Source organism: Tauraco erythrolophus, chromosome 2 (assembly GCF_009769465.1).
Source record: "Tauraco erythrolophus isolate bTauEry1 chromosome 2, bTauEry1.pri, whole genome shotgun sequence".
Classification (NCBI taxonomy): domain Eukaryota; kingdom Metazoa; phylum Chordata; class Aves; order Musophagiformes; family Musophagidae; genus Tauraco; species Tauraco erythrolophus.
This window is the reverse complement of record NC_141466.1, coordinates 121517439-121539231: the sequence shown is the minus strand read 5'-3', so window position 1 is coordinate 121539231 and position 21793 is coordinate 121517439. Positions and strand designations below refer to the sequence as shown.

Below are 21793 nucleotides of genomic sequence, written 5' to 3'. Positions count from 1 at the left end.
CTGCCTCCTGTCTATCAGGGAAGAAGAGGTGATATATGACACGCACGGCAAAGGCACGGTAAAACAGTGGAGCTCTGCATATAGATGAGGTGCAAGTACACATATGTGCATATTGCTTGCTCAGCAACATCAAGCCTGAAAGCTCAACGTGACACAGTAACTTCCCATTTTGAAGTGAGCACATTTGGTCATAAGAATTTTATGTGGCCTGGGTCAGCAAACATCTGTCTGAATAAGACATAAAAAGCTGATTACAGATGAAAGGAATCGTATGCACTAGGAGAATAAAGGCCTGGGGTTTACTACTACAATGTTGAGCCTTCCAGTAACATGAAATACTTCATTATTTCAAAGCTACTTAATTTACCAATGAGATGGCTTGAGGTTGTAAGGAAAGAGATTTCTGGCCCTCCTCAGCCCACATGCCCCACACTCAGGAGCCTGCCCGAGTAACAAAGGGTGGACAAGATTTGTCCCTTACTTGCAACAGCCACCCCTTCTGCTATTCATCATCATCATCCAGGCTTTCCCTCCTCTTAAGATGGTTCAACAACACACACTAATTTCATATATACACACTGTATCTTGAACTATCTATTTGTACACACTACACACAGGTGACAGACCTCTGTGTCACGTTACCAGCTTCCAGAAACATCTTCCCACCACTTTTAACTTCTCCTTTGCTGCAACGGATGTTCAGTACAAGAGAAGTTAAGACCTCAACAATAAAACCCGTGCTAACCAAAGAGATGACGTTGGCAGAAATACAAGAAGGCTCCACGGCTGTTCTCCGAAATAATTATTTTTGCTTTGCACGTGGGTTGCTCATATTTAGGTCATTGACTTTGCATCTCCAAACTCAGCAGGATCTGCCTTGTATATCCCAGACAGGCAGACCAGAAGACATTCGAACAGGGAGAAAAGCCTCACGTTCTGCTACTCACTCTCTCTGCTTCCGTGTCAGCTCAGCTCACATCCCATCCTGCCACCCCTGAGCAACACTGAAATGCAACAAGCAAACATTCCACGTAAAAAGCTGCAAGTCCAACCATTTTTTAAAGGCTTCCTAGGGCAGCAAAGAAGAAACAAACTCTCTAGAAGACCTGAGGCAAACCTAACGAAGTTGTCTGAGTCCACTTACGGCACAGCACAGGAGGAAGAGGAGGGCAGAAAACCCACTCGTTTCTGCTTCTCTTGGCCTTAATGGGGTTTTGTCAACCATAAGAGATATTGACAGCCCTCACAATGAGGTGGACATAAACAAGTTAGGGTAAATTCCAGTCGTCTTATAATCAAGAGTAGCTCAAGTTTACTTTCTTTTTTTAAACTATAGTTTGTTGACTTTATCATTAGTTGCAAGTCAACCAAGCACCCTCCTTTCAACAGTTGTTGCTAAAAGAAGAAGTATTATTTTTCCCCCTACAGTACATGCTCTACTTCCCTAAGAAAAAATTTGTCTGAAATCAATTTATTTACTGAAGTCAGCATTTTTTTTCCCCAGGAGGAAGCAGTCTTCATGCATTGTAAATATTTTATTAGGGTCCACTCTAGACAGCAAGACTGAACCTATAGGCAAAAACTTCCATATTCCTGTTTTCTGGTACAGCAACCGGAAAGGAGACAAGGAACTGCATGGTCATCTGCAGTGGTACTACACCAATGTAGCCACACCATCAGCAGTACCAAAGTTACTGATGATGGGCAGGATGATCACCAAGCGCCAGGACTGGGTCACCCCCAAACTGAAGGCACAGGTAACACACCTGGTTTTACTGCCATTTCCCCTTGCGATACAGTCTCTGCTGAGGCAGCTAGAGCAGGAGGCAGCTATGGTAACAGATGGGGAGCAGAGAAACACAGAAACGTATCTAGCAGCTCCCTGCTCCAAAAATACACTTGCACAAAGGGCCACGTGGAAGCACAACCTGAAACAAACCCAGAGTTCCAGGCAGAGGGAAAGAGGTCAGGCTGCCAGCAGCTTCTGACCTGGCAGATTCTCCAGCGTTTAATAAAGGGCAGAGTTACTGTGTTTTTACCTGCAGCCATGGGGTCTGACCAAGACTCCTCTCTTCTATCCAGAGGCCTTTTGTCACAAAACCCACAGAACTAATAGCTGGAGGTTTCCACTCCCATAAGCTTTGGTTGAAATTGTCTGCTGAAACTTTCCGATGCAACACTGAATTTGCTGGCCAGACAGACAATTCAGACACAAGAACTTTTAACATCACATGAAAACTTTTCCCCTGTGAAACAAAGCTAAAAACGAGGGAGAAGCCCACGGTTCCAAAACAACACCAGAGCAAGCTAACTCGTCACAACCACCGACAGCACGGCCCCAACAACCACACCAGTGTTCCATGCCCAGAGAAAAGGGCTGTCCCAGCTCGCCAGAAAAGGGACAGCAGTTGTTAGTGTGGAGGTACGACAGGCTTCAAAGAGGCAGTGTGGCAGAGTTGCCTGCCACAGGCAGAGGTGAGCAGATGTGAGCCCTGCAGCCCCCTTGCACCATCCCTTACTGAGCTCTCTGTAGGACTGTATTCCAGCACACCCCTCTTGGGTGGCTGCTAGCTTTCAGCTGGCATAGCATTTACCCCAGAAAAGAGGGAAGAGAAGTGTGGGAGCCGGAAAGAAGAGTTGCCTTTCCCCATCCCTCCTCTACTGGACAGTCTTACAGCCACAGACTAGAGGAGGTATCACATTTTAAGCACTAGATTTTTACAATTCCAGCAGTATGGATTGTCACACGCTTTGTCAATCCTCTGTCAAAAAAATCCCACTGTTACATCAGCCACTAAGAGAATTCAGAGAGTTAAGATTTCTCTTGGTCATCTTTCAGTTCAAAACAGTGGAAAAAAAAAATCAACTCATTTACTACATGAAAAAAGGAATCCATGGGAAAGAAAATAATTCCTTTACTGTTTTAAGATTATCTGTGTCTTGGTATTCTGAGAGGGTACGCAGACACCAGAGCTCAGAGCAGCCATCTAAAGGGAGAAAAGTAAACAATTCTAGCAAGAAAATTAAAACCAAAAACAAAGCCTACAATCCAAACTTCCCTTTTCTACATGCACAAAGCCCAAAAAAGGGTGGTGAAAACACTGTTGTCATAGGTATTTTTAAAAAGGATCTTTTAAAAAGTGCTGACAGTAAACAGGAATCATCTCAAATATGCCTCAAAACCAAGCAATACTGTGCTAGATTCTTTTAGTTTTTGTGGTATGAGAGGAAGTGGTGAAAAATGGGTCAGGACTTTCCCATTCTTAAAATTTTCTTGCATGTCAAAGATAAAGGAAAGCAAGGGGAAGTTTTATGAATATTCACTTGCTCGACTTGAGACACTTATTCCAAGTACTCTATCCAGTTAAGATCTGCACTTGAACAGAAAAAGAAGTTCAAAAATCTTGTTATCTTGAAAGTTTTCAACAGCTTTATACAACTACCACTCAGGGTACCTACAGGAAGAGACAAACCACTAAATCAGTTTTTCAAGAGACAGTAGGCACACCAGAAGAAAAATACAGACAAGCAGCTAAGAACAGCCAAACAGACTCGCCCACTTATCAACATGGCCAGAGCTGTGACTCCAGAGCTGTAATCATGTCAGGTGTTACCGGGAGCTGTCAAGGTTAAGTCCTCTGCTAATAAACCACAGTTAAATCAGCAACAGGTTGGTTTGGAAATTTACAGGCTGCTGAGTTAGATCTTTGCTGGAAAAGAGAATTAAGCTGTTTTGACAGCTCATTTCTGTTCTTTTAAATCTCCTCCTATGTACTGCCACAAACAAAGGGATTCAGAGTTTACTTAATGAGCAGTCACTGAAAGTAAAGGAAGTTCACAGTGCATGCTGAGTGGCAGCATACAATGTGCTGCCAACTGTATGCAATGGTCCAGATTCTCCAGTTACATCATTTAATATGGCTTTTGATATTAACAGTACCGGCTATGCAAATACTCTTCCCAGGCACAGCAGGGAGAGGAAAGTCAGCTTATGACACCGGATTTAAAAGCAAAGGCATCAGTGCATGAGTCTTAGCCCTGAAGAAAGTTCAAGAGAGCTACCATCTTAGAGCATCAGGCAGCAACACACCTAATGGAAAGCCCGGAGCTGACTTTGGGAATGTCTTTGGTCTGCCTGGCCTACAAGAAAGGTGATGGAGCTTGTCCCAACAGGTGGAGATGAATGTATGCTCCCAGAAAAGCTGCACACCCATCAAAACACACATTTCCCACCACAACAGCCAAGGCCACCCATGTGGCAGCCCCAGACAACTCTGGCCCATCGGACAGCAGCAAGGAAGCAAGCGTTTTTTCATAGAGAAAGAGTAGGCAGTGAACACGGAGGGTGACTGGTCATTACAGGTGCTTGTGGAGGTGGCATCAAGAAAACAAGTGGTATTAATGTGGGCCTTGGTAATACGGGAGTCAAAACTGACATGGTATGACAGAGTCTTAAAATGCCCCCAACTGTTTTCATTTAGTTGTCCCTGGAACTAGAAATCGTTATGCCCTCGTGATGTTTGGTCAGCATTAAATTTTTCAGAACAGATCCTTCAGAAAAGAAGGATCAAATCTGCTAGTGTGCTGTGAGGCTCTGATAGAGCAGCTCACCCAAAACATAGACCACAGAATGACTCCAGGAGACTGAGTGTGCACATGAAATAAAACCTAAAACCAGTTTGTGCTAAAATAAATACACAGAGCCACAGAGATGGCAGTTCAGCAGCTGCAGACAGTTAAGCAGCTGCAGAGCTTGGCCATAGCTTTGGAGTAATCCTCAAGAAAGCCTCCTTAAATAATAATAAAATAGAAATAAAAAAGAAACCCCAATAACAACTCTCCACTACAAAGAGAGCCTCAACAGGCAAATGAGAATTACTTCTGCACTGCTCATCTTTACAGGCAGCTGGAAACTATAGCTCAGAAGAGCCTGCACTTCTGATTCACCTCAAAGGCTTGTGCACTTGGAAGCCCTACAGTGAGAGCACAGGGCACTGACTCAGGATCCGGGTGATTTAGCGGAAGCACTTCAAGATGCTCGTACCCACAGCTGTGGCTCATCTTGCCCCTCTGGCAGGTTTTCCTCCCGGCTGCATCGGGGCAGCATGAGAGGTGCGTACACTCCTCAACCACTGCAGCTCACGCTCACCTTACAAATCCGAGCTGAAGTTGACGGCAGCGGGCACTAACACACCAGGCAGCCTTACTGCACCCTGCCTCTGCTTCAGGGCAGAGCAAAGCAGGGGAAGACTACTGCTAAGGGACAGTGACATCTCAGCTTCACTCTTGAATCCAGAAAGCCTCATGAGTCAGAGCCTTAGACAACAGCAATGTTAGTTATGTTTCTGCTAATTTTAGCTCATGCTTAACCCACAGATCCCAAGTTCCTGCAACGCCTTTCCAGGTGCCAAAAGCCACAACTACCCTAGACCTCAACAGCCAAAACACACAGCTTCCCAGCCGAGAGGCTCTGATGCACTCACATAAACTGTATGCTGCAGAAATACATTTTTCAAATAAAGACAACTAGAGGAAGAACACAAAGACTGCTGTGTGCATATCTTAAAATAAGGAACAAAAGTTCAGCTGTGCAGTTCCTGCGTTTCAGAGTCCACTCTAGGACACGCAGAACAGACTTGGTGCAGAGGGCAGCTCAGGAGTGTCCCACAGCAAGGCAGCAAACAGCCTGCCAGGGCCAGCTTCTTCTCCAAGGAGTAAAAGCAGAGAGAAAGGCAAGGGAAACAAACACATACTTCACACACTCCCCTCACAGCAAACTGGGAAAGCTAAAAGCTTTTTTAGAAGTAAACAAACAGCCCCCCCATCCCTGTATTCTCAGAAAGCCACCCAAGCAGAATGCTTTTACTACGGTAACTGAAGGGTTTGTTTTATAAGAAGTGTTTCCTCAGATTTAGTCAACCTTACTAGCCTCCTCCTCCTCTCCTTATTCACACTAAGCTGTGAAAAGGACTTCAGCTCTCTCCAGCTAATTAAAAACTAATTGAAGCAACAGACTGGCATTATACAGTCTCAGCAGTCTGAGAGACTGAAGCCTCAGCTCAGATGAGACCTACACAATGTCATAATATTTCATTTTATTTAGCCTCATAAGAAAAAGAACTGAAAAGAGTATTCACAGGGATCCAATCCTGAAAAAAAAAAAAAATCTTTACTGCAGCTCAAGTCCACTGGGTTCAAAGAAACAGTACATGTACTTTACTGCATGCATGCAACAGCATTTGCAGGAACAGAGCCAAGTTGTATTTATTTGTAAAGCTCTGTGAGGAAGTTACCCACACATGGTTTCTCTCTCAAAAAATAAAGCTGTGTTAGAACATAAGTTAGTGTATTTTATTTATTCAAGGAGACATCCTTACCCCTTTAAACCAATGAATGATAGACCTTTAAGATGGATTTGTCTACAACTTGGATATAACCTAATCTTTTCTGCTTCGGACAACTATTTTTGTTACTGCTACAACAGTAAACTATGTCAAGGAATTGTTGGAAGGAAAGAATTCTGTCTCTCAAAGAGACATAAAGTTCAGAACAAGTATTTATGACAAACCCAAATACTATGTGCCTGTTTCTACCAGTGAGGCCTTTTAGGAACTGACACACGATTTCAAGTACTAAGAGCTGCCGCAAATAGAAAATGGGTCTAAGTATGCAGCACTGATGATCTGAAAAAGTCAGCAGCAAGAAAGATTTCACACACACACACACATCTCTCCTATTGAACCCGCATCTCTTCACTGCGCGATATGCAACCAGCAATTTTGATTGATGACCATCCCTACCTTGTGGTCCATGGAACAGACATAAGGTTATAAAAAGGGCCAGGAGACTAGCTGGGTAAGGTAGGGAATGAAAGCAGCTGGTATTAAGGAGTTAGGATTGGTAGACAACCTCCTGACAGGAGTCAGGCAGAGAGCCCAAAGGAGCTGATCTAAACTTCTGAAATCAAGGATTTTCTTTCAGATACAAAGAGGAGAGAGATGCAAGGTGGCAGAGGAGAACTGCTGTTGCATGTAGACAATAAGTGTTTTAACTGACTTCAGGAAGAAAGGGACAAGTCTGACCTGTAAGACAGTTGGTGGTGATTATTTGGAAAGAGTAAGTTTGATACATAATTTAAGCCCTCAAAAAGTCCTCAGTCAAAACTTGAAATGCATGGAGAAAATGCTGAAGTGCATGAGCAGACAGGGATTATTTGGTGTGAAACCAGAGATCTCAATGAAGAGTGTGAGGACAGAGCATAATTTGAGAAGGAAAGAAAAAGCTAAAAAGCAGGAGAAATTGCACGAAGCTTTTCTTGCACAAGCTATGCTTGTTACTGTATACCTACATGGCTAACGCACCAACGCAAAGCTGACCAAAAGCTGAGAAGAGCAAGCACGTCACAGAAAGCATGGTTGACAGCTAAACTAACTCAAAGAGATCCTGAATTCACCTGTAACTGTATCCCTTTTTGTCACATGTTTCCATGCCATCATCCCTAACAAGTAAAAACCCCCAGGTGCTCTTAACAACCATGCAAAGCAAGGAAATGAACCGAGCAATCTGACAGCCTGATCCTGCACAGGCAACCCCCAAGGATTTCCACAACAACCAGTTAACCCCAGTTCCTTCAGTGGCCTTCAGCACTGAAGAGTTTGCTGGAAAGCAGTGACCAGCAGGCAAGCAGACTGGTGTGAACTGTGGAATCTCAAAAAGCTCATTTCTCTCCCATGCACAGTGCATGCCAAATCTTAAAATTCCTGCACCATCCAGTTATGAAACTACAATAGAAGAGAAAAACAGATGGCTAAAGCCTTTTGGGGAAAAAAAAAAAAAAAAGACTAAGCATTACTTCATTTCCAAGAGAGATAGATGTATATTTGAAAATACAGAACCTACTTCAGACCATACTTAATTGATACAAAAACAGGTGACTGAAGCCTGTCTTCAGCTAAGGCAGCACATAAGAAAAGTTTAACTCTTTTGGAACATCATGGCTAGCTGTAGTTTCCAAGCAGGATTTAAAAGCAAAGCCGTTCATATAGGAGATGGCAGGTATTACAAACGCTATAAATAATACCATACTTCTTTACCTCTAAAGCAACTACTGAATGGCAAATCCTGTAGAAAAGCCTTCTGATGCTTAGTCTTTTCCAGCGCTTAAGCAGTTAGCACCTACATTCAGAGGAGCAGCTTTCTCACTCATAAAAGCATCTAATGGACATCCTGTTAGGAACTTGACCACCTCAACTCTTATAGAGTTAAGCCGTTCTCCGCAGAAGCCAGTCAATACTATGCTTGAAGCCCCTGTTGGGTCCCTGAGACATCACACAAAAATAAGGAAACATAAAAGCCACCCTAGAGAGTTCACGTGTTCAGCACCAGGTGCTTCAGCAGCTCTGTAAAACAGCTATCACAGCTTCAGGTCTGAGTACTGCAACTGATCTCTGGTCCAAAGCAGCATCTTCCTCCTGTCAGGCTTCTCTGCTGAGCCTGTGCCTCAGACAAGCCTTGACTCAGTCGCCTGAACAGAGGCCTCTAGCAGCTGGGAAGCCCCAGGGTAGGTGAGAGATGCACATTGCGCTGGCAGGCTTGACATAGGATCAAGAGGAGACCCAGACTTCTCCAAACCAGCAGCTGGACTGGCAGGGAACCCAAAAGCATCTCAAAGAGTGCTAGACACCAGTGTTCAGGTGACTGAACAAGGTCTCCTGTGCATTACACCTGCCAGTGACGCCCAGGGTGCTCCTATCCAGGCACAGCGACAGTCTGCTCCGACAGCACAGGGCAGCAAGTGCAGCTTTTTTTGTAGAAGCCTCAGCAAAACACACGAGACTGATTTCTGGTTTTATTCAACAGCTCTGCACTGAGAATAAGGACTAAATTAAGCCTCTCCTACCAGACACAGTCCTTCCAGGCCAGGACTGCAGCTCATTGGCGAGGCTGGGTAGCAAATCCCCTGCTGTCCCAGCTTATTCCAAGGGTAAGTAGAAGATGACACACTCTAGCACAGCCAGGAAAGTGCGTTTTAAAAAAAAAAAACAAAAAACAAGTGCTTACATGATTAAAGCAAAGCATGATGTTTTCACAGTAGCAGGAGTCACTAATCCATATTAAAGACCAAGAGTTCATTTATTTATTTATTTTTAATGAAAAGCTTTAAATGAACCAACTGCTCAATTTTTCAAAAGTACTGAACAGTCACAATAATTAGGTCTGGGTCAGTGGGAGCAGCCAGAATGCCACAGAAGCAATTCAGTCCTGTTAATGAGCTGAAAATAAGGTTTTTCTAATGAAACAGTGACAACACTGGACACTCCATCACAACCTGTTCCCCCTAAATGCACCACCAATGAAGAGCAATCATCTGAGAGCATCTATCTTCTACGATTCTATGATCTTTAGTCATTAGCAGGGACAAGAATCAGAATTTACAGACAGCAGAAAAAGGCAGCAAAGGGAGTTTCAGCCTGCACTAGACAAATGCTGCTGTACCTAGAGATAATCCTTTTAAGAGAGTGAAGCAGCAACACCAGAGTGGTGGCGACTTCCCACACAGCCAGCATAACTCCAGAAACAAGAGCAGGGGCTATTTTAAACACTAAGTTAAAAAAAAAATTCAAATCAACACATGCTCAGAGAAGACAAAAAGTATCAAAGCCAACCAGAAATACACCCAACATCGCAAACCACACACAATCAGACACAAAAATTTTCTAAAACACAAGTCATTTTCTGAACAGTTAGGCAAATGTAAACCTAACAGAAGACAGCAGTTCCCAGGCAGGCACCCAGCCTATTTGGTCATGAACCATCCTTGCTCACAGACACATCTCAGTTCAAGTGTGTTTATGACTGCATTGTCATTTATTTTAAAATATGAATGGAGCATTCTTTTCCTCCAGAAACACTGCATTGTTAAAATGCCAGGACATTAAAATAACTTACTGCTTACTACGTTTCAATCAAACAAACTACAGACTACAGCACTGACACTTAATATATATTGAGTGCTTTCAGCAAGAACAGCATATGGAGTTCATTTCTTCTGTTTTGTTCTCACATGGGCCAACTCAGAGACAAGCTTTAGAAACAGAGGAAGCAGTGATTCTGTCAGCACGCGCAAAACTGTCTTCTCCAAAGTGAAGGAAAGACTTAGCTGAAGGTTCTCAAAAATATATAAAATGTATATACACACCATAAAATATTTATATATTTACCCTTTTGTTTCATATAGGAGCTCCACTTATGGCATAAATATTGTATTTCAGCTTGCATGCTTATAGAACATTTTTGTGAAGGTTCTCCAAACAAGAGGAAGCAGAATAGAAAAGCCTGTGACTGAGTGATGTTTTTTCCCTATTGTTATTTTTCCTAGAATTCATCCACATTTCACCGCCATACTGTTGCTTCATCATAACCAACACTGATCTTGCCTATATTTAAATTCCAGAACATAAAATGAAGGTCCAGAAAGATAATCTATTTTTTTTAAAAATGAGTCACGTATCTAAGGTTTTGAAAGGCTGTTTCACTCCTTCACACACAGGCGTTTGGCTAGGTGGGCACTCTAGTTTATGATTAAACAATAAGCTAATTGTTTCTAAAATAACAAGATTGTTCACAAGAGAACTGTTGTGTGTGACTTTTTCTTAAATCAAGTGAAAGTTAGCTGCAGATCCAATCTGAACATTCTCCTGCAGCATTCATACCCCAGTGCTGAAGCATTCTGCAAATTCTCAAGCAAAGAGTGAATCGAAGTGAAAATGAAAGCCAAAACAGGCTAGTTTATGCAAACAAAACATAAAAAGTAATAAACACAACTGCTGAAATAAACCTGATAAACCAAAGTTACTGTGGAGAACCCTTTGGCCTGAACTAGACAGTAGATCCTGAGAGATAATCACAACAGCCTCTTCCAACTTTTAAACTATTTTTACTTGTAGTTTATTCTGTGAAAGCGAGTTCAATTTCCAAAACGATTCTGTTTCTTAATAGTTTTTCAAAACATCTTAGGCAAGAAGATAGCTTGTTAAAAAAAATTTGAACCTGACAGTGTTTCTTTAAGACAGAGCAGCGAGCTGCCTTCCAGCACATTTGACAGAGATTTTCAACTCCAAGAGACAGAATTTAAATTTGTAGAGGCAATTACTCACAACCAGTGAAAGCAGCCAATGCAAGTGCCAAACTTGCCAAGAAGAAGAAAGGCCAAGTATTAGAAAGGAGGCTGCAGTTTATTACAAGGCAATCTGAACATCTCAGTTCACAAGGTCTGGAAAGTACTTTCTTTGTCCCCTGACACTACAGGCTCATGCTAATGTGAGGAATTATGTCAGTAACATCAATATTCCAAACATATAAAACAGCACTTAAGTATTTGTATAATGGAGACCTTTGCCTGGCTATTTAAAAGCTGCCTCTAGTCTTCACTAGCAGATTTATTTAAGCTCATTCTGCACAGGAAGGAAGATGCACCAGACCTATACCATTAACTGTTAACTGCTGTCTAGTCAGCTCCAAAGCCATCCAACTAAACCACCACTGCACAAAATTCTTGTCTGACTAAACAAATACCTTAAGACAATACCCAAGCATCTGTCTCTTGCCTCTTCCCATTAAAAGATGCAAAGGTACAAGGAAAAGAAGGAGAGACAAGACATCTTCAGCTAAAAAAGTCAAAATTGAAATGGGCATCCACCCCAGATTAAGGCACCACCATCTTCAGGACTGATCTCAAATGCATCCGTCAGCTAACAACAATGTCAGTAGATAACACTCGGCACCTAGAGTTGAGTTGGAAGTTGGAAAACGGCTCTTGGGAAATATTTTTTTAAACCCCATCAAAACGGACAACCAAAACCACACCGCTAAGTCACAGATGCTGAGACAATAAATGCACCGTCCTCTACATGGTAACAAGAATGCCAGCTAAGAAAATCAGAGTACAGAACAAAACCAACAGGTCCAAGATAAGTACACAGCAAAGCAAGCACACATCAAGACAGACAAGCACCCCACGCGGCTGCTTCTGCAACGGGCAGGCAAGAGAAAGTGAGGGGAGGCAAGACCAACGCACGCACACCAAACAACACAAACGGAGCAACAGCCTGCCCGCTTCTGCACCAGCAACTTACTCTACCATCTGTGCAGCAGCTTACCATTTTTTGGTGCACTCAACCATCAGCTCCTGGTAAGAGGCCACAAATTGGAACTTGGATGCATGTTTCCCAACACGTTGCAGTCTTTTCCAAACTGAAGCCATGGTAGTGAGAAATACCAGTTCTCTCACACAGTAGCAGCTCTGCGAATACCAATGTAGGTTTAAGAGAGCATGTGCTCGATACCAGCAGATTTATATACAGATACAGTAAAAACAGAGCACAAGGAACTTGATGGGATGTCTACAATTCATATTCTGCCTCTCCCCTCTTCACAGTAAATCCCAGTCTAGCTGGATGGCTCATCACTGGCCAGGAACAGCACGCAATAGGAGCGGACAGGTAATGGACAGGAAGTTCTCTCATGGAATCATCATTCCTCACACAGTAGATGATGTGGAGACTGCAGGACTGGAAGACAAACAAGACAAGGGGGGAGAAAGTATTGGTTAATATGCTACGGTGCTGCAATTGCACATGATCTCGTGCCTTTCAAACAACTACAATAAACCACAAAAACATACCCTCTTCCTGTTGTCATCCCCCCCTTCCAATTAAATAAATAAATAAGAATGCTGCAGCAATTTCAGGAATGCAAACCACGAGCGTTTGGAAACATATCAACATGTCCTTTTATCAGCAACATCATAATTGGCAACTAAAACAAAAAAGGGCAGGCCAGGGCCACACCGAATCCTTATGAAGCATCTCCGGGAAGCACCGCAAAGTGGCTGAGGTGCTGCCAATATGCACCCAGAGGGAGGGACACAGGGACGTGAAGACAAGTTCTTTGTCTTGATGACAAAAGGTGTAACAGTTGTTTCCTCTCACGCATACACACCTCCCGCTCCCATTTCTCTTTTCAAGGAGATGGAGCAGCCAAGAAGCCGGCAAGGGAGTGTTACTACTTAAATGCCTGTGCCAGAGTGAGGAGGAGGATGAAAGAGAAAGGGGCATTTCCTGAGCCCTGGCTGCCCAGGATTCCCCATCTTCCTCGATACATCATATTGAAATGGAAATTCCTCTCCATCCTGAGCTGAGAAACGCTCATCAGGGAGGTGAAAAGGGAGAGGAGAAACCCAGACGGGTCTTCTCCCTCCAAAGGAAAGCAGCGTCTCTGCTGGGTGCGGAGAAAGCCTCTTCACTAGGAATACGGGGAAGCAAAAGGTGGCCGCACCTGGCGAGAAGGCAGGGCAGGATGGCATCAAAGCTGGCAAGGAGGCAACCTGGGCTCCAGGAACGCTCCCCTCGGAGCCCCGGGGCGCGGAGCGCCGCGCTCCGCCTCACCAGCCCCTGTCACCTCAGCGCCCAGCCCGCCGGGGGCAGCGTCCCCCCCCGCCCCTCGCAGGCCAGGAGCCGCTGGGGTTTGCACATTAAAACGCCAAAGGCTGGGGGAGAGGCGGCTCGGGGGGCGGGAGGGGAGAGACGCGGGGCAGCGCATGCGGCTCGGTCCGCGCCGCGGCACTCACCTGCCCCCGGCTCCTCACGGGCGGTCCCCGCCAGGCGGGCGCGAGCGCTGGCACCACACGGCAGGCGAGAGGCAGCGCTGCCGCTGCCCATTACTGCGGCAGCCCCGCCGGCGGCAGTGCCCTGCGGCTGTCTCCGTCCTCCCACGGCTTCACGGAGAGCCCCGGGCACACGCTGCTTATCCTCGCCCCGCCGGCCGGGCAACCAGCCCGGGTCCCGCCGCGCCTCACGCCACCACCATCGCCCTCCTGCCGGCGTTGCGCCGCACCGCGCCTCGCCTCACCCCAGCTCGCCGCTCCCCCCCGCCCTCGCCGCCTCCCGCAGCCCGCCCCCGCAGCGCCATTGGCCCCGCTGCGCATTCTCCGCAGCCCATTGGCTGCCGCCTTGCGTCAATCACCTGCGGGCGAAAGGGGCGATCCTCGCGCAACGGAGGGAGGGTGGTAGTGAGGGAAGACGGAGATCGCAGGCCCTCTTCTCCCGCCCCCTATCTTTTTCTGATTGGTGGCAGCGCCCGAGGAGGCGCGGTTTCTTGCAAGGAGGAGCTGCTCGATAGGTAAGTGCTGCCGCCCGTCAGCATGAAAGCGTCCGGTGATTGGCCACGACGCTTCCTAAAGCGGCGGGGTGGGCTTAGCGCGAGCAGCGGGCTGTCAGGGGAGGGGCGTGGCCCCGCGGCGGCGGGCAGCGGTCCCCGGGACTCGCCGTCGCGTCCGAGCGCTGGGGAGCGGCGGGCGCGGGCTGCGCCGCCCGGAGGGGCCGCTCCCGGGCCGGGAGGAGCGGCGGGGGGGCCCGGTGGCGGAACGGGGCGGGGGGAGCCCCGGACGCCGCCTGGCAGGTGGGTGGGGGGCGGCCGCAGGAGGGGCGGAAAACCAGCGCGGGGGACAGTAACGGCGCCGGGGCCCGGCCCGGAGGCGGCGTCGGGCCAGCGCCGGTCCTGCAGCAGAGGCCCCACTCCGGGAGGTGCTCTGGAGTTCTTCTGGGGAGGGGAAGTTGTTGGAAATGAAATGGGAAATTAAATAGCGCAGGCAGGGCGATGCTTCTGTGCAGATTTAGCTCGATTATGTGCTCTGCGAACTTCACCCAAACGATGGGGCGTGGATGTTGTGCGCAGTTTTATGGAAAAGTATTGGCAGGGGAGAAAAGGGCAATGAGGGGGTGATCCCAGTGGACCGGGCCTTTCCCATAACCGCGCTGGCGGAACGCTTCCACAGTGCGGTGCCGTTAAGGGAGTGTCAGGAGCCCCTGGTACCAGCTGCCAGCATTAACTGAAAACAAAATGGTAGTTTATTCTGGCTCAGAGAGAAGATGCCACGCTGCTTGTTGCCCACCCACCTTCTGAAGCGTCTCCTTACACCCGTACAGGTGCGTAAAGTCTTAGATCCCAAAGCGCTGTTTGCAACAAGTGGATTCCAGAGTCAGGATAATGTGGTTGTGTGAGATGCTGTAGGAGCTAATCTGAAATCTATCAGCCAGCCAAGGAAGAAACTAAGCCAGCTGTTACATGGAAGCACAGGGAAATAAAGATAATGCAGCAGAGGTCTGAGAGCAGCTGTGAAATTGAAGCTCTGGGGCTTTGCAGTCCTCTTCTGTTCTGTCCCATGACAAGCCTGATCTACGGTCTGGGAAGCTCCTTATTCTAGTCTTTTCCTCGTCTTTCCTAAGCTGCCTCTGCGCCTGCATATCGCAGAGGCTGCCAGCATTCCGTGGCTGGAGTGGAAGGAGGGAAGAACGACAGCGTGGACAGCCACGGGCCTAAGCTGAACTAAGTTGCTTTGGAGAGGGTGAATGTTCAAGTTATGAAAAAGGTCCGACCTTTGCTTATAATGCCATAGTCTTCATTCCTTTGCCTTCTCTCAGGACAGATTTATGCACCCGAGCTGCCAGAGGGCACGCATTTTCTACCTATTTGGAACTGTCCTGGAAGAGGCAGCGATTTTCCTTCTTAAAGTGTTACAGTGGAACATGAAAGACAGTTGTGCTGCTCATGCGGATTTTCTCAGAAATATTCTTTTTTTTCCCTGAGTATTTTTGAAGTTTAATTTGAAGATTTTTCACATTTATCTGAGATTTCTGTCCCAGTTTTGCAGACGCCTGCACACACAGAGTAATTCCAATACACTCGAGGGAGACATTACTGGTTTTTTAAGTGCAGATCACCTGCTCAGGATTTGGAAAACGAGGCCAGGATTTCCAGAACACATCAGACTGAGAACGCGCAGTCTGGAGCATGCATATGCTTGGTTCTGACTTGGAAAATACCAGATGGAAATCTGGCAACTGTAAAGTGGATCAAACAGAGTAATTTGAAATTCCGGTGGCCCTGAGGATATGCTTGGTTCCTCATACCAGGGAAATGTCAAGTAGTTAGTTGTACTGAATTTATTTCAAAAGTTGTCTTTATTCTGTGTACATTACTAAGAGTTAATCTGTAAGCTTCTCTGATTTATCTTCTGAATACCGTCCAGCATCCAGGATAATTCCTAAGACATATCTTTCGTGTTTTACTTAAACTGAGATAGACATTTCCTGTCCTGTGGAATAAACGCAGAAGGTCTGGTGGCTTGTGTTTCAAACATCATTATTTATTAACATTTTCCATTTCCTTCATAGCTTTCGGATTCAAGTTACACCAGGCCTAAGAAGAACGCAGCATAAGGCTGCTTCTTCCTTTGTTGCATGGGGAGAATTGTAACACAATTATCCTACAGATTACCTATTTATTTTACAGTTTTTAAGAGTAGCAATCTTCAGCTTTCAATTTTGGGGAAAGCTTTAGGAGATTTCAAAGGGTGTGAGCAATTACTCAGGAAAGAAGGGCAAGATCTTTAGCTGCAGGTTGGAATCTAGAGGCCACCACAGGTTCTCGGGTTACTGGACTGAGTCCTAAACCAGACCAACTAAAAAGCCCTAGTGACTTCTGCTGGCAGCTCACAACCCAAAAAAAAACAATAATTGGCAAAAAAGGGATTAGCAAGGGCATGGATGAAGAACTCCATACCCTCTCCCTTGGGCACAGCACTCTGATGGATCAGGAAAGAACCCCCACGCTGACTTCATTGCCATATTGAAAAGATCTCTTGACTGGTCCTGCCAGCCTTAAGCCTGATTTGTGCCAGTGATCCAGCAGAAACCATAGCTCAACTGTAGCACGCAGTTCAGGATCTGAGCCAAAATGTAGGGAAAGTGTCACATTTTGACTTAATCCAATATTATGAACTTGACAGTGAAATCAAGCAAAACTAGTTACACCAAAATGCCAAATACTGTTAAGGTCAATAGGCGAATGAACGACTCTCACATGACTCCCAGAAGGGTCCTCCTGATTATGAAAAAAAATGATGCATCATTTTATGTACGTCTTTTGTGTCAAAGACTTCTCTTCTGCAAGGAGGAGAAATAGTCACATGATGAACAGGGAGATACTGGTTCATTATATAAAGATATGTATGATACAATCTATTTAAACCATATTCCTGTCAAAACTGCTGCCTGCCTTCCTTGAGGAAGAAGGTAAGCTGAGGAAGTGTATTTGTGTATATTTGAGCGTGCCCTCATTTTGTCACTCTGGAAATGGCATTGAGCAGGATGCTGAGCTGCTCGCATTGGGAAGTTGGTGGGGCAGACCAGGGATTCCCCAGAGCGGCCTGACCCGGTTCTTTGTAAGCAGCTGGTTCCACCAAGGACACCTTTACTATCCAAAAATACATGCTCGTGCTCTGTGGCTCCCCTTTTCCCCCCTCTATGGTGATGCTGAAATATCCAGCCTTCCTCACAATCTCCACAGAAATCCCAATATTTCTTTTTTCCTGGATTTTGGCTCCTGCTCCCTGGCTTTGGCCTGATGCTGGTAGATTGCAAGCCTCCTGGTCCAAGTAGAAAGATGATCTATGCTCTATTTATGTTATTATTCTCTGCTAAGCTTTAAAGCTATACAGCCTCTCCCTTATCCTTCAACGCCTCGTCATCAGCATGACTAAGGACAGGTTGTTCACCAATAAAGAAATGACCTTTGCTAGAAATAGCTATCACTATAAATCTGTTTCCCTGTCCTTCTGTACATGAGCCTGCAGAAATGTCACTGAGGAAATCAACTAATTGGATTATGTCAAATTTGCAAGAGCATTCAGCTTTTTGAGGCACTGGGCGATGCACATGAGGTTACCCTCACCTGCTACATTTTAAACTTGCTTGTATTTCTGGATCCCATGAAAAGTTTGATCCCACGTTAAGGAAGGTAGTGGAGAATTTGCACTGACCTCAGTAGATCTGCATAAAGTACCATCCACTCAGTCCCCAATACATTCCACTAACTGATGCATGACACCATAAAATTGAGTTCTGTAACAAGTAATGCTCGCCACGTTCTATGGCAGCATGCTGCTTTGCTCTTTTTCTTTGTTTCTTCACATCCCAACAGTAATTATATATATATACACACACATAACAAATCATAAAAATGTATGCAGCAAGAAAATATTTTTTTTAATCCTCCATTTTCTTGTTTGTTGCTGGAAAAATCCCACTCCGCTGTCTTTTCACATGATCTGATGACACCTAACAGCCATTCGGTATTGGAGGGAAAAATGTTTTGAATATTCCCTCTGCTAGATATTGGCAACAAATCGGGGTGAGGGGGGAGGAAGGGTGGAATACCCTGTTATATTTGTGCAATGAAAGCTTGACTTTGAGACTTGCAGCTGAGAAAAGGCGATTCCCACATGGGGGAACTAGACAGCCCAGTTACTACCACAGCCCGTAACAAAAGCGTTTAATTTCAGCAACGCTCCCAGCTGCACTTAAGGCACCAGGCATAAAAACATCAAATTCTCACCTTAGCAGCAAAAGAAGCAGATTTTAGGATGCGCTGTGGTGGGCTCGTGCTGTGGATGCCCTGGTATAGGTGAGGCAGGCTGGCCAGCCTGGTGCTTACCTCCTAACCAGCTTACCTGGCCAGGCCAGGTCCCAGCCCAAGGCACTGTGCTGGGTACAGGCACCCACCCTGGTAACCCTCTTAATCCAGGGCCTGTCCCCCCGGAGACTCTGCTGCCAAGGGTAATCTGCAGAGACAGGGGCTGGGTTAACTCACCAGCACTTCTATTTTTTATGGATTCTTTATTCTCCCGTTCCGTGCTGTGGCTGGAGCCCGTGCTTGCATGCGGTGAGACCCTGCTGTGCTCCAGACAGGCAGCGAGTGCCTCCCCCCCGCCCCGGCTCTATGCCAGAAGGGGCACCCAAAAGGCCCATTCCCTGGGCAGCAGCCCCTTTGCTCCTCTGTGACCAGCTTCATCACACCACCCCAGGGATACTCCCTGCCCTGCCCCACTTAACCCCACTGCCCAAAGTCTTGTAGGCAAAGTCAAGCAGCCGGGTTCAAAAAGAGTGGATGAAAAACATCCTCACCTGTCTTCCCTTTATCTCCCTCTCTTGTCTGGCTGAAATCCTTCCCAAACCACTCAGCAGTAAGGGGCATGTTGTATTTATCTGCAGACGAGGTCAAGGACAGGAGTCACATTCCTGAAATGCAGAAGCCACAGTGCAGTTCAGCCTGGGGAGGGAAGACAAAAGATGGGGTATTCATGGTGGAGATCCACATGCTACAGACAGAATCTCCCTATTCTGTATCATAAAATCTGGATTAGCACTGCTTTCTCTAAGTTTATTATCAGCTCTCCTGTTAGTCATCTTGCAATGCTCTGAATGAGTTTTGTCATTAATCTTTTGATATCCTTGAGAATCATGTACATCTCTTAGTGGCCCCAGTTTCTCTCTTAAAAAAAAAGTAAGAAAAAAAAGAAGCAGCCCATACTTTGTCCATAAATAACAACTTTTGATCTTTTATGCTTAGTGTCTCCTGTACCTTTTTCCAGTTCAATACCCTTCCTGTGTGGTCTCCCTAGCCTTTTTGAGAAGTATAATTATGCTTGTATAGGACATCCTGTAGCTCTAATGAGGTAAAGAATGCCCTTGTCCCTCTCTTTTTAAAATAAACAGCACACAGTGTGGCCAGCAGGACTAGGGAAGTGATTGTCCCCTGTACTCAGCACTGGTGAGGCTGCACCTCGAGTACTGTGTTCAGTTTTGGGCCCCTCATGACAACAAAGACATTGAGGTGCTGGAGCACGTCCGAAGGGCCACAAAGCTGGTGAAGGGTCTAGAGCACAAGTCCTGTCAGGGAACTGGGGTGGTTCAGCCTGGAGAAAAGGAGGCTTAGAGGAGACGCTGTCGCTCTCTACAACTACCTGAAAGGCAGTTGTAGCGAGGTGGGGGTCAGTCTCTTCTCCCAAGTAACAAGCAGTAGGATGAGAGGAAGCGGCCTCAAAGTTGCACCAGGGAGGTTTAGATTGGATATGAGGAAAAGTTTCTTCACTAAAACGGTCGTCAAGCTTTGGAACAGGCTGCCCAGGAAGTGGTTGAGTCACCATTCCTGGAGGTATTAAAAAGATGTGTAGATGTGGTGCTGAGGGACATGGTTTAGTGGTGGACTTGGCAGTGTGAGGTTAACTGTTGGACTCGATGACCTTCAAGGTCTTTCCAACTTAAATGATTCTATGATTTCTTACCAAATAATCAAGGTATTAATTTAATTTAAGAAGCTCTTCATAAACAATGACCTTGATTCTCTGGAACTGTTCACTTTTTCTCATTGTAATATTTTTTTTCTTCTTTTCTACAGTTCTTTTCAACTTTAAACGTGGCCTCCTTTTTTAATATATACTTTTTTCATTACCTAATTGCTTGTTACACAGCCTACCACCAACACTCTGTGGAAACGGCTGAAAGTGGAAAGGCCAAACTTTAGACAAGATAAAGACAGGGCGCAACCTAAGGCTGGGATTTAGGAAAAGCATCTCAGATAGGTACGGCAGCACAAGTGAGAAAGCAAGACTCTTTCTCCACAGATAGAGATTAAGAATAGAAAGGCTCTTTTCCAAGAGCTATGGAAGAAAATAAGAGATGGAGCAAGCTCAGGGGAAGATTTGCTTCCTAGCTCCCATACACACAACCCATTCTACATGACACTGGCTATGTCAAATCTCTGATTAACCACAGCTGTAGATGCTTCATAGAGGCATCTAAGGAAACTGCAAGTTCAGAGGTGCGAAGGTCAAGAAGTGAAGGTCACACAGCCTGTACATTTTTTTCTACTGAGATCCTGTTTATTAGAAAATGAGTGGCTGGACATGCAATCAGAATACTGAACTGGAAAAATTTAAAGCCTTTTATCTGTATTTCTGTAACTCTGCATAAATGCCAGAGAAATCATAAAATGTAATACAGCTGTCTCTAAAGATTATGCAGGAAATTCCTCTTTGCCCAAATATAATATCATCTGTCGCCTTTAAAGAGAACGCCTGGTTAACTTTGGATCTACACCATCAGTCATCCACGCAGTACATCCGTGACAGAGGTACGCTTCCTTGGAGTACAGACATTAGCAACGCACAGACCATCCCAGATCAAATCCCAGGCCTTCTTGGAAGCCTGTCTAGAAGCAATTACCTTGCAGATGTGATAAGAGAATCTATTATGCAAACTGGTGCTCCTACCAGACTAAGAGGAAATTTATGCCTAACAACTTGTAAAACTAGAATCCCAAACATCATAAAATAGGACGTTAGTGCTTGATGAAAAGAATCTCCAAGCACAGAACAGGAATACGTACATGTGGTGTGGCCTTCGTCCTGCAGGAGATTTATGGTTAGCAAAGTTATAGCTAATGAAAATGAGCCTCATGGACCTACTCACGTGTGCAGATAGGGAAGTCGACAAGTGTTTGCAGAATTTGGTCATGGTGCTGGGCAGGTGTGAGATGGCGTGGAGACAATCAGTTTTGAAAGGACCAACGATTAATTGTGTTGTAAAACTGACTGCAAAGTTTCCTGCGCCAATTTCTAAAATCTCAGCAGCCGTCTAGTTTAGACAAATATCTCTAGTTAATGTGGAAATAAAACAAAAGAATCACAGCCAAGCTAGGTAATTCCAGACTCAGAAACTGCTCTTCAATGCATCCAGATTAACCCACATGGATTTAAATGGTGTTGCAGGTTATTTTCAACTGAGTGTACTACCTTAAGTTTTCACTAATCTCCCTGCACACTTTTTAAACAGCATGTATTAAAGCCACAGTTTCAGAAAACACAGGGACAGTTAGCTTCCAAAATTTGCATGCA

The 21793-nt window shown here is 45.5% G+C and overlaps 1 protein-coding gene across 10 annotated transcripts in view; it reads right to left on the bottom strand.

Annotated features, from left to right (window-relative positions):
• EHBP1 (EH domain binding protein 1) overlaps positions 1-12349 on the bottom strand; it is a 223844-nt gene extending 211495 nt beyond the window's left edge. For 9 of the 10 annotated variants that reach the window (XM_086630876.1, XM_086630906.1, XM_086630884.1 and 6 more), the window contains exon 1: positions 12159-12320. In XM_086630876.1, the coding sequence (XP_086487002.1) occupies positions 12159-12262 (104 nt within the window). In that variant the 5' untranslated portion in view covers positions 12263-12320. Of the gene's footprint in view, positions 1-12158 lie in introns of all 10 variants that reach the window. The other variant, XM_086630928.1, reaches the window with a different exon arrangement.
• Positions 12350-21793: the final 9444 nt, after the last annotated feature.